The sequence below is a fragment of the Mesoplodon mirus genome (assembly GCF_964341445.2).
Source record: "Mesoplodon mirus genome assembly, chromosome: 10".
Lineage (NCBI taxonomy): Eukaryota > Metazoa > Chordata > Mammalia > Artiodactyla > Ziphiidae > Mesoplodon > Mesoplodon mirus.
This window is the reverse complement of record NC_138986.1, coordinates 18,962,293-18,977,323: the sequence shown is the minus strand read 5'-3', so window position 1 is coordinate 18,977,323 and position 15,031 is coordinate 18,962,293. Positions and strand designations below refer to the sequence as shown.

The following is a 15,031-nucleotide window of genomic DNA, read 5'->3' as shown; positions in this document are numbered from 1 at the left end:
TCAATTCTGCTTCTTTGTCCACCCCATAGAAAAGCTCTCTCATATGTGTGCAAAGAGACATAACCAAGCATGTTTACTTCAGTATTGCTTAAAATAGCAGTACGTAGGAAACAACCTAAATGGCCATCAGTGGGAGAATTGATTATATTATTGATAGTGTAGTATTTATTCAATTTAGTTTAAATGAATGAACTAGAGCTATATCTATTAACATAATACTATGCAAAAGGGCAAATTGCTGAATGGAAATATAGTGTGATGTTATGGATATGAAATCTAATAACATGCTAAACACTACCACATATTATTTATTAACACATATGACTACACATGTAAAAGTATTAACATATGCCAAGTGATGATGTATACCAAATTTTCTCTTGTAAAGGAGAGGATTAGTATTAAGAATAATATACAGAGGGCTTCAAACATATCCCTAATGTTTTCTGAATGAAAGAAAATAAGACAAAATGTTAATATTTGACAAATCTGTGAGGTAATTGAATTGAATTTTATTAAATTGTTCTCTATAGTATCTCACTTAGAAATCTTTACAATTAAGGACTTTAAAATAGAGAAATATTTCATACTGCAGTGTGTTTATATAAAGAGCCTTACTGTACTATGTTAGATGTGCATGTATTAAAAGGAAGAGTGGAAAAATTACCATTTACAGCGGGCCTATATATACAGTCAGAGCTCCATTTTCCACTCTGATGAATGAATGTTGAGAAATTAATATTTAGACTCAGATAATAGAAAGAACGCATTTGGCTTTGGAAAGCAATCAGAGGCACAAATTATCCTATTTATTTATAACAAGAGAAAAGATAGATATCTTCTGCTAAAATGGTCTTGAGTCGTTGCCGTCAAGCTTTATGATTACTTTGGACAGCTGCCACATTATTTCCATGGTGACGATCTGGAATTGTATAGACCATTTTATCTCTGCTAAAAGTCTCACCTCCAAACCTGTCATAGACATGCAACTTCAGATACAGACAGCTAACCTGACTGTACCTAGTTTTACCGGCTGCTGACATATCTACTCAATGTCTCTAATGTTGCTGGCAAAAAAAAAAAAAAAAAAAATTGCAACAGAGAAAACTATTTTCTAATTTCTTAGTTTTCTCAGAAAACTATTTTCTTAGTTTCTAGTAGAAAATATTTTTCTCCTAGAAGTTATTGAAATTCTTGAATAAGTAAGTGGTTAAAATCTATGAGTAAAATGAAGTGAAGTTGGAGATACTATGAATTAGCCTGACCTAAATACACACTGAGATTTAAAATATCAGTCTTTTGTCTGTGCCTTTGCTCCTCAAATAGAGTTGTCTTAAGCTGGGATAGCATTTTGCTATTTGGAAGCATTTTTACATGTACTATTTCAACAATCCTTCTTTATGGATGAAAAACTGAGTCTGAAAGAGGCAAATACTCAGTTGGAGAGTAGCTGGTCTCCTGAATCCCTGTCATGTCAGCTTATTGCTACACTATAAGGAGTAAAACTTGTCTGTAACAACTTCTCAAGTTCACATAAAGAATCATTCTTAGCATAGAAACCAATGTAGGGGTGACTAGCTGTAAAGCAAATAACACGCAAAAGCAAAGTCATATGGCACCAAGTACACTCAAAGACAGATAGTCTCTTATACAAAGAAAGGTTACTTGGACAATGGGAATAGATGGGAGAAGGTATGCATACACCAAGAAGGGATAAGAAAGAAAGAAAGAAAGAAAGAAAGAAAGAAAGAAAGAAAGAAAGGGAAAGAGAGAGAGAGAGAGAGAGAGGGAGGGAGGAAAGAAGGGAGGGAGGGAAGAAGGAAGGAAGGAAGGAAGGAGGGGGAAAGAGAAGAAAGAAAAGAAAAAAAAGTTTTGTATTTTCAGAAGAAATTGAAGATGAATCTTTCTAACTAAACTTCTGGGGTTTCATTAAATCCACAGTTTCTGACAAAAGATTCAGCACAGATTTGGGACTTATATTTGACAAGCCCACATATGCTGCATTTTCCCTCCAAGCTTTTACTCTGGCTTGTGGACTCTGGGGTTGGTTGAATATATGGTTCTACAGTTGTTAAAAATACCCCAAAGTCCAGCTCCTTCTCTCAGCTTTAATGCAGTCGATAAAATGGCCACTCTGGAATCAGATTTTTCAGGTCTTACCTGTAACTGTTAATAATCCTCTTCTTTCATAAAAGTAACATCTGTATGCACAGGTCATTTGCATTTCACTTCAACACAAAGTCAGAGACTAAAGAAATGGAACCATGAAGGAGATGCTGTAACTGTTTCAACCATTTCAATCAATAGTTAACGGTGGCTTTGGGATTGCTTGGAGTTACTATGTGAAATTTGGCTGTCAATATGGTTGAAACCCCCAAAGCAACCACAGAACTGTCCATAACTGCAAGAGTATTTCCAAGTGAGCTACAGAGGTCACAGAGCTTCCTGCCCCAGTCCCCAGGAGACACAAGTGCTGAGCTGTCCCTCATGCCACACTGTGTGCACCTATGCTAATGTCAGCAGGACAAGTCTCTAAGCTGTCAAGACATTTCCCCATGGTTTTTATCATCCATCATCTATACATTCCAGCAGACAGGACCAGCTGTTTCAATTGCATGGCCCAGTGCAAAATGAAAACCCATAGCCTCTGGTTGAAAACATAGAGGGAAAAATGTTAAAGGTACTAAAATATAAAGCCCTTTCCTTTCTTCTACTGTCTCTCTGTAGACCATTTTGGTTTCTTATTTGCTATGTAATGCTGTACTCCCTTGAGGGGGATATTTGACGAGGAAGAACAGACCCTGCCAGGCGCAGCAGCTAGCCACTCAGTGACTCCGCACACACGCTCAGGATGCCAGGTTCCCCTCCAGACAGTCACTGGGTAGATGCCACGGAGAAACTGAACCAGGCATCTCCCCTTTCCAGGTGCCTCCTGCCCCAGCCCATGGTAGATCGGCAACCCTCAAGGGCATCGCAACAACAGTACAGGGACTGGCAAGGTACATGCATGGAGGATGAGCGAGAGGCTCTCCCCTGCCGTGTTCCTCACCAAATGCACAGTGGACCTGCCAGTTCAGGGAAGAGTTGGCCACGGCCATCAGCTGCCTTGAGATGTTATTGGGCATGTGTACCTGATCCTGATCTGATCTTCCCACACCTGTTCCCACAGTCCCCTGGCAGGGGAGGAGGGTGGCAGTGATCATTGGGCAGGGGTGGGTAGTGGGAGGCTGGATGGGCTCTGGTCCCCAAGGGGGGGTGGGGGTGGGGTGCAAGGAGCAAGAAACTGAAAACCTGTCCAGAGAGGCAGGATCATGCTTGAGGTGAGGATTTAAACCCCCAGTGCATGTTTCGTTTCCACATGGAACATCACTTACAAAACACAAATTAAGTGATAAAATGATTATGAATATCAAAAGGATAACCACAGAGCACTAAACCCTGAATACAGGGCACTTCTGATGAGGGACCCACTGTGTGTCTATATTGGTCACGGGGACAGGAAGCCAGCCCTGCCAGGGGCCTGGCTTCCCAGCACCACTGGACCAGGCCACATACAGACATTATCTAAAGGAGAATTAATTGGAGGATTCAAGGGGATGCAGGCAGTTTAGCAAGGCAAAGCCACATGCTTTGAGTGTATTTTCTGCCTTCTTTCATGAGACATGAAGTTGCTTTAACATTAGTTTACAGGTGAAATGCCCTTTTCTACCAGTAACTTCATTATATATTCAAACATCATATTTTTATTCCTGGGCATCTACTACTAATGTTTTCATTGTTTTCATGATCTTTGTAATTTCAGGTGGGCAATTAAATGTCATATTACTTTGCCTCATTCAGTAACAAACATCTCTTTGTCTAATTTTCTTAAGTAAATTGATTACTGTAGCAGTAATAAAACTATACCAAGGTGTTTCAAGTTCTTATCTCTGGATGAGGACTTCAGATTGTTCTGGGTAGATCATGTACTTTCAAATGGTTTATTGAATGGTCCAAACTTGATGGAAATATGCATATTGATCATTTTATTTTTTCTCCTTCACCTTCAACTGTGCTATGAAAAATCTTTTTTCTCACCTTCTGCATTCATACTAGATTCCTTGCTTTCAGATATTAAAAAGATATTCCACTGTATTCTTGTTTCAAACCTCAAACTCACATCTCTCCTTCCCAGAACAATGTCAGGCTTCAGCCTGAAAGACTTGGACTGGGAAGGGACATGGTCTGCTCCTGAAATATCTCTGCCTCTTCCCTCTTCTGAATTTCCCTTTTTCTGCTTGCTTTGATGGGAAAAAGAGATAGGAGAGTTGACAAAGGTCTTTGACTTGCCTGGAGCTCTTGTGGTCCTCTTCTGATTAACACTGGATAATTGTCACCAGGATCTTGGGATAGGTGGCCCAAGGATGATTGACAGAACATTTGTGAGTTTCTAGAAAGCCCTATAGGGGCTTCATGACTGTGACCTTATCCACACCACTCACAGCACCTGCTGATGGTTCACCTTTAGCATCTTGTTCCTCAAATTCTCTTCTATGATTGGCTGCCCTCTTATGTGGAGAGACACCAAGATGGCTTTTTCCCACCACCTAGTAAAGTGGGAAACTCATGTGTCCTTAACTTGTGCGAAGCCCACGTATCCTCACTCCAACAGATGCTGGAAAGGCCACCTGCACATGGCCGCCCCATCATCCCGGTCAGGTCAATCAGGGCTCTTCCCCCCTTACCACGCACACACTCTGTGCTGTACAAGGAGACATCCAACCAGGGAATGAGATGACATTCTCCCCTGGTGGGAGGCTTACCCAATCTCTTGCCACTTCCCTTCTTCCCACCACAAGATACATTCCATCTTATGAGGGCCAAGAGATACATGTGACTTTATGCTAAGTGACAGCACTTCTTTTATGATAACATAATATAGAGTAAAATTAGCACTACAAGTCACAGTGTAAAACATAAACCCACAAGCATCCTTTAAGAGGGGTGGTGGGTGGGAAGATTTAGGTGGAGTCCGCTGCCTCCAAGAATAAAGGAGAGTGTCAAGAGTGGAGGGAAAAGAGCCAACTTGGGATAGACACATACACACAGCTGAGAAAGCATCTGCCACTTGGGAAGAGATGGTCCCACAAGGTAAAAGAAAGAATGCACTCCACTGATGTGACTTGCAGAATTGGGCCTGGCAGTAAGAAACAGCTGGGCAACACAAGGAAGATCCAGGATGTGAAGGTGCAGGTTACGTGGAGAGAGGCTCAGGAGCCAAGCTAGGCCCTACCCCAGCCCTGGCACCACCCAAGTGGTGTGATCGCCATCTCTATATACGTGTCTAACCGCTCACTCACTGGGTATCTTTTTCTTTTCCATCTTCAGGAAGAGGCAGCCAGAATTCTCGCCCACCAGACAGTGTCCGTCGGCACATGTGCAGCTTTGAAAACCCACACACTGCAGTGAATGTGTAAGAGAAGCTGCATGGAAAAAATAGTGGTTTGCCCCTTGCTTTCTCTCTCCTGGGTTTTCCTACTTTCTAACATGGAAACAGATATGGTGCATGCCATCGAGAACGAGGAACCATTTACGTGCCATGGTTTGCACGACTGCCTTAATTTGATCGTCCACCGTTCTTAAAGGGACACTGTCAAGCTGTTAGTCTTTTCGCTTTTTTATGTTTTGATGCAAGAGGCAACATTTTTTTCCCATTCTAGAGATTCACTTTTGTTTGTGACTCCCACTCACAAACTTGAAAGTGAATTTTCCCCCTTCACAAATTTGTCAGCTTCTCCTTGGCAAACAGAGCTCTTTCTTTTGTTTTCTTTCTTTGCCTTTTTTTTGCTGCTACACAAATGTTTGATATGATCCCGTCTGCATTAAGGTAAAAGCCATAATTTGAACTTATGGAAGGATTCCATAATGTCAGTTTGACGAGGTGGACACCAGCCTTTGCTGGGTGCCTCCTATGCCCTGGGGAGCACAAAACAAAAGTTCTGTGAGTCCCACAAAAAGTGAATTTTGCAAAAAACAAAACAAACAAAAAGAAAAAAAAAAAAAGGAAAGTAGTTATTTTCCCAGAACTTTAGTGCTTTTATCAGATTTTCTCCATCTGATAAAACCAGTGCATGTTTGGTCCAATTTTTGACCTTTAGGTCTTGACAGTGTCTCTTTAAGTCAACAAAAGAACATAGGCCATGTTCAATTCATTGTGCACGGAGTCTGTGGTCATTTTCAGCTGTTCCTTTACAGCCCTTCAAACTCCTGGGAGAGTCAAAGGTACACATTCCTGCAGCAGGAGGGAGCTCACTGATGAGGTGTCTGTGGCTTGAATAGCTCTTCAGATGAGAAGAGCCCAACTTGTTCAAATGTTTGCTACTGAACCTGGCTGTGGTGCCTGGTGAATGGGGCCCTAGCGTCTCTTCTCTTCACTCAGTGGAGTGCATTGGGAAGTCGTGTTCTGACATTCCCTGGAAAGGCCCCAGTAGAAAGTGTGTGGTCTCAGTCAAATCGTACTGACTCTTGGAGGGAAAAATAAGTGGTGGTTAGGAGGACTCCGCACATCTAGATCAGAGCAACTCTAGTCTGCTTGGATGCATTCTCTGTAATTCTCCCAAGTCAAAAAGCATTGAGTGTTTCTTGCACCAAGGGTTGAGTCTGACCAAGAACACAGGAAGGACATCCTGATTATGACAGCTGCTGGCTGCCTGTCAAAAGGGATTGATGGGACTAGTAGATGTGCTTGTCATGTCACGACAGCAGGGCCAGAGAGAGAAGAGAGTCACTTAACATTTCATGACTTAAAGGTGAGTGCCTAAAAGCAAAAACAAAGGCTGAATGTGGGTCCATCATTGGTAGGTGACAAAAAATAATGCAACAGTCAGCAAAGCTAGCAGGTTGGTTGTAAAGAACGTTTGAAATAAGATCTACTCAAGCTTTCTGGAGATAGTAAAGGATCAGGAGAAGATTGGTAGCTTCCAAGCTGTGCACCACAGACTGAGACTGACTATTTTTAACCTTGGTTGTTCCTGCGGGAAAAAAAAAAAAAAAAAAGATATGTTCTTTTTGTGACCTTTGGTGTCCACAGCTTTTGTGAACAAGCAAGGCAAAGGGACTAGTGATAGAAATAAAGCTGCCTACTGGATCATTATGGTCTGCCTAGATCTCTCCTGCCTCTGAGGAGTAATCCCTGCAGGGCAATGCAACTGCCCTATATTTCCAGGGAAAATGTGAGGACTCCAAGTATTGCTGAAGAGCGTCGAAAAACTTGCTATTAAAATTATAGGTCTGGGGGCTTCCCTGGTGGCGCAGTGGTTGAGAGTCCGCCTGCCAATGCAGGGGACGGGGGTTCGTGCCCTGATCCGGGAGGATCCCACGTGCTGCGCAGCAGCTGGGCCTGTGGTCCATGGCCGCTTAGCCTGTGTGTCCGGAGCCTGTGCTCCGCAACGGGAGAGGCCGCAACAGTGAGAGACTCGCGTACCGCAAAAAAAAAAAAAAAAAATTATAGGTCTGGAAGCATGGAGCATAGAAAAAAATGATAATGCTTGACCTGAACTTTCTTCAAAAGGAGCATAATTAGGTTCATCTATACCTCCTGGAGGAATATAATTACACCTGGTATACCTCTGCTAAAACAATGCTGCTGTACCAACATGATGTCGTAAATAAACTTTGGCACCAGAATTTCTTTCCTCAGCCAGCAATCATTATTAGGTTGAGCCGAAGGCCATTCAAAATGTACTTAGAAAAAGTTTAGTAACCATTGGAATTCTACTCTTTAGTTTGAAATAGATTTGTCAATTTTCTCAAGACAGTAGACCCTACACCTGGACACAGTTTATGGGCTCTTACATACTTTATTGAAGAGGTAATTTCATATGTGGATGTCTTTTTCTTTATTAATTCATTGGAGAAAGCACAAGGCTTAATAAATGCAAACTGATTTTCCTTATGATGTCTTTTATCCTGAATCATATAACTTTAGGATATTCAATGTGATGGATCTAAAGATTCTAAAAGGAGGACTGTATATTTAGACTTTGTGATATCGTATATTTCAGCAAGCCAAATGGTTTTCTGATTAGCTTATGATGAGGTTAGAATCAAAGAGGAGAGGGATAAAATTCACAATGCCATTTAAGATTTAATATCATCAGAAACTACCACGTTCTCATGTTATTGAAAAGCATTTGTCTTCACCAACACATTCAGAGATTCTCTACCTTACAAGAAGTGGTGATTCAATAAGGTGAGAAATTGTAAATATGTTCAGATAAGCTTCCAAAGATATATATATATATATATATATATATATATATATATATATATATATACAGAATATATACTAAATATGCAGATTTTTTCTGGAAAGCTTTCAGGAAGAGAAACTGGAGTCAGTGGGAGTTCTTTGTGTTGAATGCTAACTTGGGATTGCCTGGGAAAACAGGAGTCTGACTCAAATGGTTTCAAATAGTCCTATGCCTGATGTGCTACAAGAATCACTGTTCAAACTGCATTCTGGTACCAGCTTACTGAAGCAGGTGGAGGTGAGATACCTGGACAGGGCAGCTCTGGCATCCCATCTGAAGTGTCTCAGGGCAACACCACCTCCTCCTTGAAAGGCCAAATGTCCCAGTCGTAGCTGCAGGGCCGCAGCAGAACTGTCTGCAAGCCTGTGACTGTAGCTTGTTTACTTGGTGAGCCATTCTCTCCACACTGTGACCCAATGGCATTTCCTGTTTCCATTTTTATTTTCAAAGAAAACAAATGCTACCCTCTTCAGATTCCAAGGAGCGAGACTTCCCTCCTCTTGGGGAGGTCTTGCCTTGTCTGGGCTCTCTGGATGCCATCCTTACGTCTGTTGTGCAGCTATTAAGCCTAGTGGCAAAGACTTGCATTGGACGTAATGGAGACAGGTGTTGTGCAAGCTTCCCCCTCAGGCAGCTTGTGCAGGATGCGTCCCTCCTGAACTCAAACATCCACCCACAGTTATTCCCATTTTAGACATCTCTGGAGCAGAAGGCAGTATACTCTGCAGATGTAACTAGTACTTACCGAAACAAATAAGACAGACAGGTTCACTCTGAATACCAAAGGTAAACTAATCTGAAAAAAAAAAGATACACTAATCTGTTTACCCCACCCACTTCCAACTATTCTCTAAAGTGCTGTAAATATTGGGTTTTCTGTTTGGGGGGATTGTGATACTTACCTAATGAAAGAAACACCAAAGCAAGATTCCAAGCCTGCTGGAGCTGGAGCTGGAGCCGCTGCCTTCCTCCCACTTAGCTCTACAGGACTCTCAGCGCATATCATCCTCCATGTCTCTAGTTCCTCCTAGGCCACAGCGATTTCCTCCAATCACTTCAATATCAGTAAATATATTTAGCCACTCGAGGTATTTACTCCAAACCTACTGCATTTGATCTTCAAATATAAGATTGTTCAGTCTGATATCTGTCTTTTGAAGTCAGAGCGAGAAAGGTCACATGCTTTGTGACAATTTTGTGGTGTTTCTAAACCAGGTTGCTTTTCCTAAGATTAGGGAACCAAGTAAAATTAAATAATAGAATGAAGATGCTGATGGCTGGAACACAACGTATTAAAGTTATCCGGGTTTAAATAAAAGTCTTATTTCATAATAATATTGCATCTTTATAACGCATTTATTCCTTTTTTGCTGCCCCACATTTTATAAATTTTTCTCTTCTTAATATCACAGCAATGGGTTCTCAACCTTTTCAAATAGGATAATCATTTTCACACGAAAATGGTTATTAAACCTTCACCTGAACCTGTGATAGTAATTGTACCTTTATTAGTGGCCACTTGAACACAAAATATGAAAAAAGGCTTCTCAGAACTTAGTTACACTTGTATCTAGAAGTACCATTTATCATAACAGCATTTTGCATTTAAAAATAGCAGCCCATAATCTACAAAATATTAATATTGATTCAGCCTAAAAACAATGCTTTAATGTACATGTAGATTCATGGACCATTCAAGCTGTCTGTGAACCACAGGTTAAAAATAACTAATCTGGAAAGACCAAAGTTTATACCCGGTGATGCAGTTTCTATGAGATGGTGCCTTTCTTCCACTCTGGTTTTTAGGAAGCAATTTATTTTGTCCTTGAAAAAAAAAGGTTAATCTAATTTTCTTAATCTGATAAATTCCCTAGGGCATTATAACTGTTTCCTAATTAAACAGCACTTTATAGAAAATCTAGAGCAAGACTCTGAGGGGAAGGAAAGCTGCTGATTTTGACAGCCAGGGTGAAAATCTTCCATCACAAGAATAAAATTGCTATTGGATTAAATAGAACTAAATTGTGATCATATCTGTCTGCAAGATGATTAATAATGCCTTTTGCATGATTTAAAAAGAGGCTTATATAGGACCCCTGGACAAGGTGGAAAACTACCCATGTGAGGGAGCCAGAGAGTGAACTAAAAGTCCCAGCAATACAAGGTTACCTTTTTTGCAGGCATATATGGAGACTGGGCAATGTTTTGTTTGGATATCTAAGCCTACTGATTGAATTAGGTCAGACTAGCTCTCAAAGGAATCGGTTTTTAAAACACACACACACAAACACACACACACACCTAAATGACACAAGCAGCCTTTTAGTTTGGTGATTTTCTTAATGAGCATGGAGAGGCAAGCATCTGGAGAAGGAAAAAGTGTTTCCATTGCAATTGAAAGGGATGCAAAGCATTGCGGTTGGAAATTACACTAAAGCATATTTATGCAAGGCAAGAGGTAACTGGGCAGTCTTATACCTTCTGGAAGAGGCATATTAAATGCCTAAGGAGAGAAAAAGTGTGAGTAGAGTGGGAGATGGAGGAAACTGAGAAAGGTGAAAGTGGGAGGCAAGCTTGCCTAGAATTTCAAACTCAGAAGGGGAACTGTGGGTTCTGGTCTTGCCTTTGGCTGGTTGACTGCTCTTGCCAGAACACCACCGTCTCATTCTTTAGTTTGCTCACCTCAGGAGAGAGTCAGCTATTCTAACAAGAGAGTGTAGAAGTTGATAAGTCAGTACTTTCACATTTATAAGCAGGTATACATTCTTAGAGAATATATTAAGCATACGTTTGAGTGAAATATTAATCTTGATGTAGTATTTTGGAGATGAGATTTTTCTTGGACAATTAAAAATACAGCATAGATTATCAGATATATGGAGGAACTGCCTTCTTCCCAAATAATGAGAAAATTTTACCTGTTATATCTATTTTAAAACTTCTATATCCAGAATTTTCTATAATTGATATCAGACTTTCAACACAAATCTGTATTTATTTGACTCACTTCACTTTCAGGATTATAAAATTTGAAATGTCAAAACACTACCTTCATCATAAATGTGGAACTCACATATAATTTTTGAAGTAGTCATTCTTGTATTTTCAAAATGATTAAATAAACCCTTATGTTAACTATTGATCATTTCCTACATTTTTCCAAACAAAAGAATCCAATATGAAATAGTCTATTTCACATATCCACCTAAGAAAAAAATACTCATTTTCCCTCTTCCTTTTAATGTCAAAAATGTGTCATTATTGTGCTACTTTCTCTGTTGTTTTCATGGACACAAAGAAAAAGCAAACTCCTGAAAAACAATAAAAGAAGAAAAAAATGATTTCCCGATTTAAGTATTAACACTATTGTTATTAATAGTATGCTATGTTAAGGTACCACCATCTGCTAAAAGTTATACAGAAAATAAACTGAGTCCGAAAGTAAGACCAGAATTATTAGAACAGACAGAATAGAATTTGTAGTACTATGCACCCAGTACGTCTCATTTTTTTTTTCTTCAGAGATATATTCTATTTGGTTGGTTTTATGAGGATCCCATGAAAATGAAAGTTGGTAAGTGTGGAGGATTGCTGGTGCCCTAAGACTTTTCTTCACCAATGCTCAATGAGGAAAAGGCCCCAGAGAAGTCTGGTCTCAGTAACTTCTGCTTTGTCTGAATCTTAATTTTGTCACATTTGCATCAAACTATGTGAGAAGACTAAAGCAGGATATGGGTATTTGTATTTTTCTGGGCCTTCCAGTTCTGTCTCTTTCAAACACACCTCACTAAATGCTGCCAGTGTGAAAATCCCAAACTAGCTGCTATGTGAATTGTGAATACTAGCTGTATGTGTCAGGAATAATACTTTGAAATAAAAAGAGAGCCAAAAGTTAGGAAACTCTTAAGTGAAGCATGGGTCTGGGTTTTTCTGTCATCTCCTTTTTTTCTCTTCTCTACAGATGCCATGTGCATAATCATGCCACCCCTGTTAACACAGGAAATACCTGCATATCAGAATGGGCAACTGAGATGATGTATTTTATAACTTCACAGGACAATGAGAGTAGCTTTATCCATGTGTTTTAATTTGTTCCAGGGACTAAGAAGAAAGGGAGGCAATAGCTATGGTCATTATGCTCTGTTGTCCATGTGTAACTAAGATTTTATTTTTAATTTGTTTCCTCCATCAGTTTTGGAATCTTTCAAAGGCTTGCACTGAGCAACAATTTTATCATTGCCTTAGAGTGTGTGGGTGGGTGTGTAATAGCTGAGAAATCATAGACCTAAATGAAAAGAGCTGCTTCTACAACAAGCTGGCTCTTCTCCCCTACGACTTTTCTCAGAGTCAAAATGTCCTACCTTGTCTTGAGGTGGATGGAATCCCAGGTTGCTTCAGAGGCAACCTGTGGTCACTGCAGATTTTGGTATTGGATGTATAATAAGGAGAGAGTAGGGGTGTGGAGGACAAGCATACGTACCGTCGAGGGGGGGAGTCAAATTGCTTTGAGCTGGGCTAACAAATGTTTTATATGTATGTCACCCTGTGCGCATGATATATCTGCAAATAAACCCATCTCTATTTTATTCATAGTTTTAATGGCAAGTCTGTGTCATGGTCTGAACCAGGTGGAAGACAGGTGCCCAAGGGACAGCACATGTGGCACCGCCTCTCTGTGCACGTGAAGACCAACGAGACGGCTTGCAACCAAACAGCCGTCATCAAACCCCTCACTAAAAGTTACCAAGGCTCCGGCAAGAGCCTGACCTTTTCCGATACCAGCACCAAGACCCTTTACAGCGTGGAGGAGGAGGATGCCCGGCCGATCGGCTTCAGCCCGCCCAGCAGTCCTTCTATGGTGGTGCACCGACGCGTGCCGACCGCGGTGGTGAGCACCCCGCCTCTGCCGCCCCACCTGACCGCAGAGGAGACCCCCCTCTTCCTGGCCGACCCGGCCGTCCCGGCCGTCCCCAGGGGCCTGCCCCCTCCCCTCCAGCAGCCGCCGCCGCCGCCGCCAGCGCAGAAATCCCTCATGGACCAGCTGCAGGGAGTGGTCAACAATTTCAGCGCCGGAATCCCGGATTTCAACTCGGTGCTCGCAGTCCCCGGGGCTCCGGGGAACGGGGTGCGGCCCCTCTTCCCGCCCCCGGCGCCGCCGCAGCACCTGCAGATGCTGCCGCTGCAGCTGAGCACCTTCGGGGAGGAGCCCGCCTCTCCGTCGGCCGAGGACGACGACGAGGACGACAGCGAGCGGTTCCAGCTCCTGCAGGAGTACTTGTACGAGCGCGAGGGGAACACGGAGGACGACGACCTGGGGGAGGAGGGGGAGGAGCTGCGGGCGGCCAGCAAACCGACCCCGGAGGACTCGCCGGCCCTGACGCCTCCGTCCCCCTTCCGCGACTCGGCGGCCTCGGGCAGCTCGGCGCCCAGCTCCCCCGTGTCCGAGTCTGTGCTCTGCACCCCTCCCAACGCGACCTACGCCTCTGTCATCCTGAGGGACTATAAGCAAAGCTCTTCCACCCTGTAGGGAGGGGGCGTCCACAGGGAAAAGCAGGAGGGGTCAGGGAGCACCAGCACCTCCGGAGACTTGCAGAAGGCTGGGGGAGAAGCGGAGGCTGGAGGCGAAGGCAGGGGCAGGGAAGAGATCGCGGCTGCCGTCTTAGCAAGGCCAGCGCGAGAGACGCAGGACCCTGCCAGCCAAAAGCGATCCAGGCGAAGACTCTGATTCTTGAATTACTCAAAAAGCCTTCTCTGGGAAGAAAGGGAATTCTGACAAAGCACAATCCCATATAGTATGTAACTTTAATCGCAAGAATGAACAAAATCAACCAACATAATCTCTTCGGACCATTGTGCATAGATATACATGCCCACACCCTTGGCCCGTGTGGAAGGGGACAGCCCGGGAGGACCGCCCAGGTGCATCATTAGCTCGTCGTCATCGTATTCCCAGTGAGCATGGTGGAGTCAGACAGAGCAGGCGGGTGAAGGACGGGCAGGCGTAGAACCGCCTGGAGAACAATGATGGAAACCAGCTCGTTTCTCTCAAGCCCTTCTCCCTACTGGGCCCACAGACCCCTGGTCTTCGGGACACTCGGGAACTGGCCCCAAAAGGGGCCTCTGCTCTCCGACTGCACCCCATCCAGTGCCAGCCTTGCTGTCACACTGGGAGAAAGGTGTGTGGATACCTTGCTGCTTTGTGATTTCCCTCTATTTAGAAAACAGGCATAAGAGCAAAATTATCACCAAAAAGCGTTTCATCAGGAGTGCCAAGGGAGGGCAGAATGAGAAGCAAGACAGCGCATAAGCTTGGGGCTTTGAACAAAATCAGTCAGCAAAAATCAGCTTCCCATACCTGATGCTCGCTTACTGGTGATTTCAGAGGAAGTCCAGACAAGAGATTGTTCTGAGAGTGGCAGAAGACTTTTTGTGGATGTACTTGTGTGCCAAGGGGGCATTCCTTTGCCCTTATGTTAAAGAGAACAAACCATGTGGCAAAATTGTTACCTTCCATTTACTGTAGCAAATAATACTTACCAGTTGACCTTCTAAGATGCAGTATGTGTATCTGGTGCCATTGTTTCTCCTGTGCTACAGAAATAAATCCATCTTTGAACTGAATGGTGTACTCATAGCAACGATTATTGGTTTAAATGACAAATAATTCTTTCGAATTGTCACCGAAGTCCCTGTAACTAGCAAGTGAATGTGTTCCTGTGTCCCTATATACCTGTGATAAT

At 42.7% G+C, this 15,031-nt stretch overlaps 1 protein-coding gene across 2 annotated transcripts in view; it reads left to right on the top strand.

Moving 5' to 3' along the window:
• The window catches only part of GRM1 (glutamate metabotropic receptor 1), a gene marked incomplete at both ends in the record, with an annotated part of 356,568 nt that extends 342,750 nt beyond the window's left edge, over positions 1-13,818 (top strand). Inside the window, one exon of one of the 2 annotated variants that reach the window (XM_082633883.1) lies at positions 12,885-13,818. In XM_082633883.1, coding sequence (XP_082490009.1) covers positions 12,885-13,818 — 934 coding nt within the window. Of the gene's footprint in view, positions 1-5,367; positions 5,429-12,884 lie in introns of those variants that run through there. The other variant, XM_082633884.1, reaches the window with a different exon arrangement.
• Between the last annotated feature and the right edge of the window lie 1,213 nt (positions 13,819-15,031).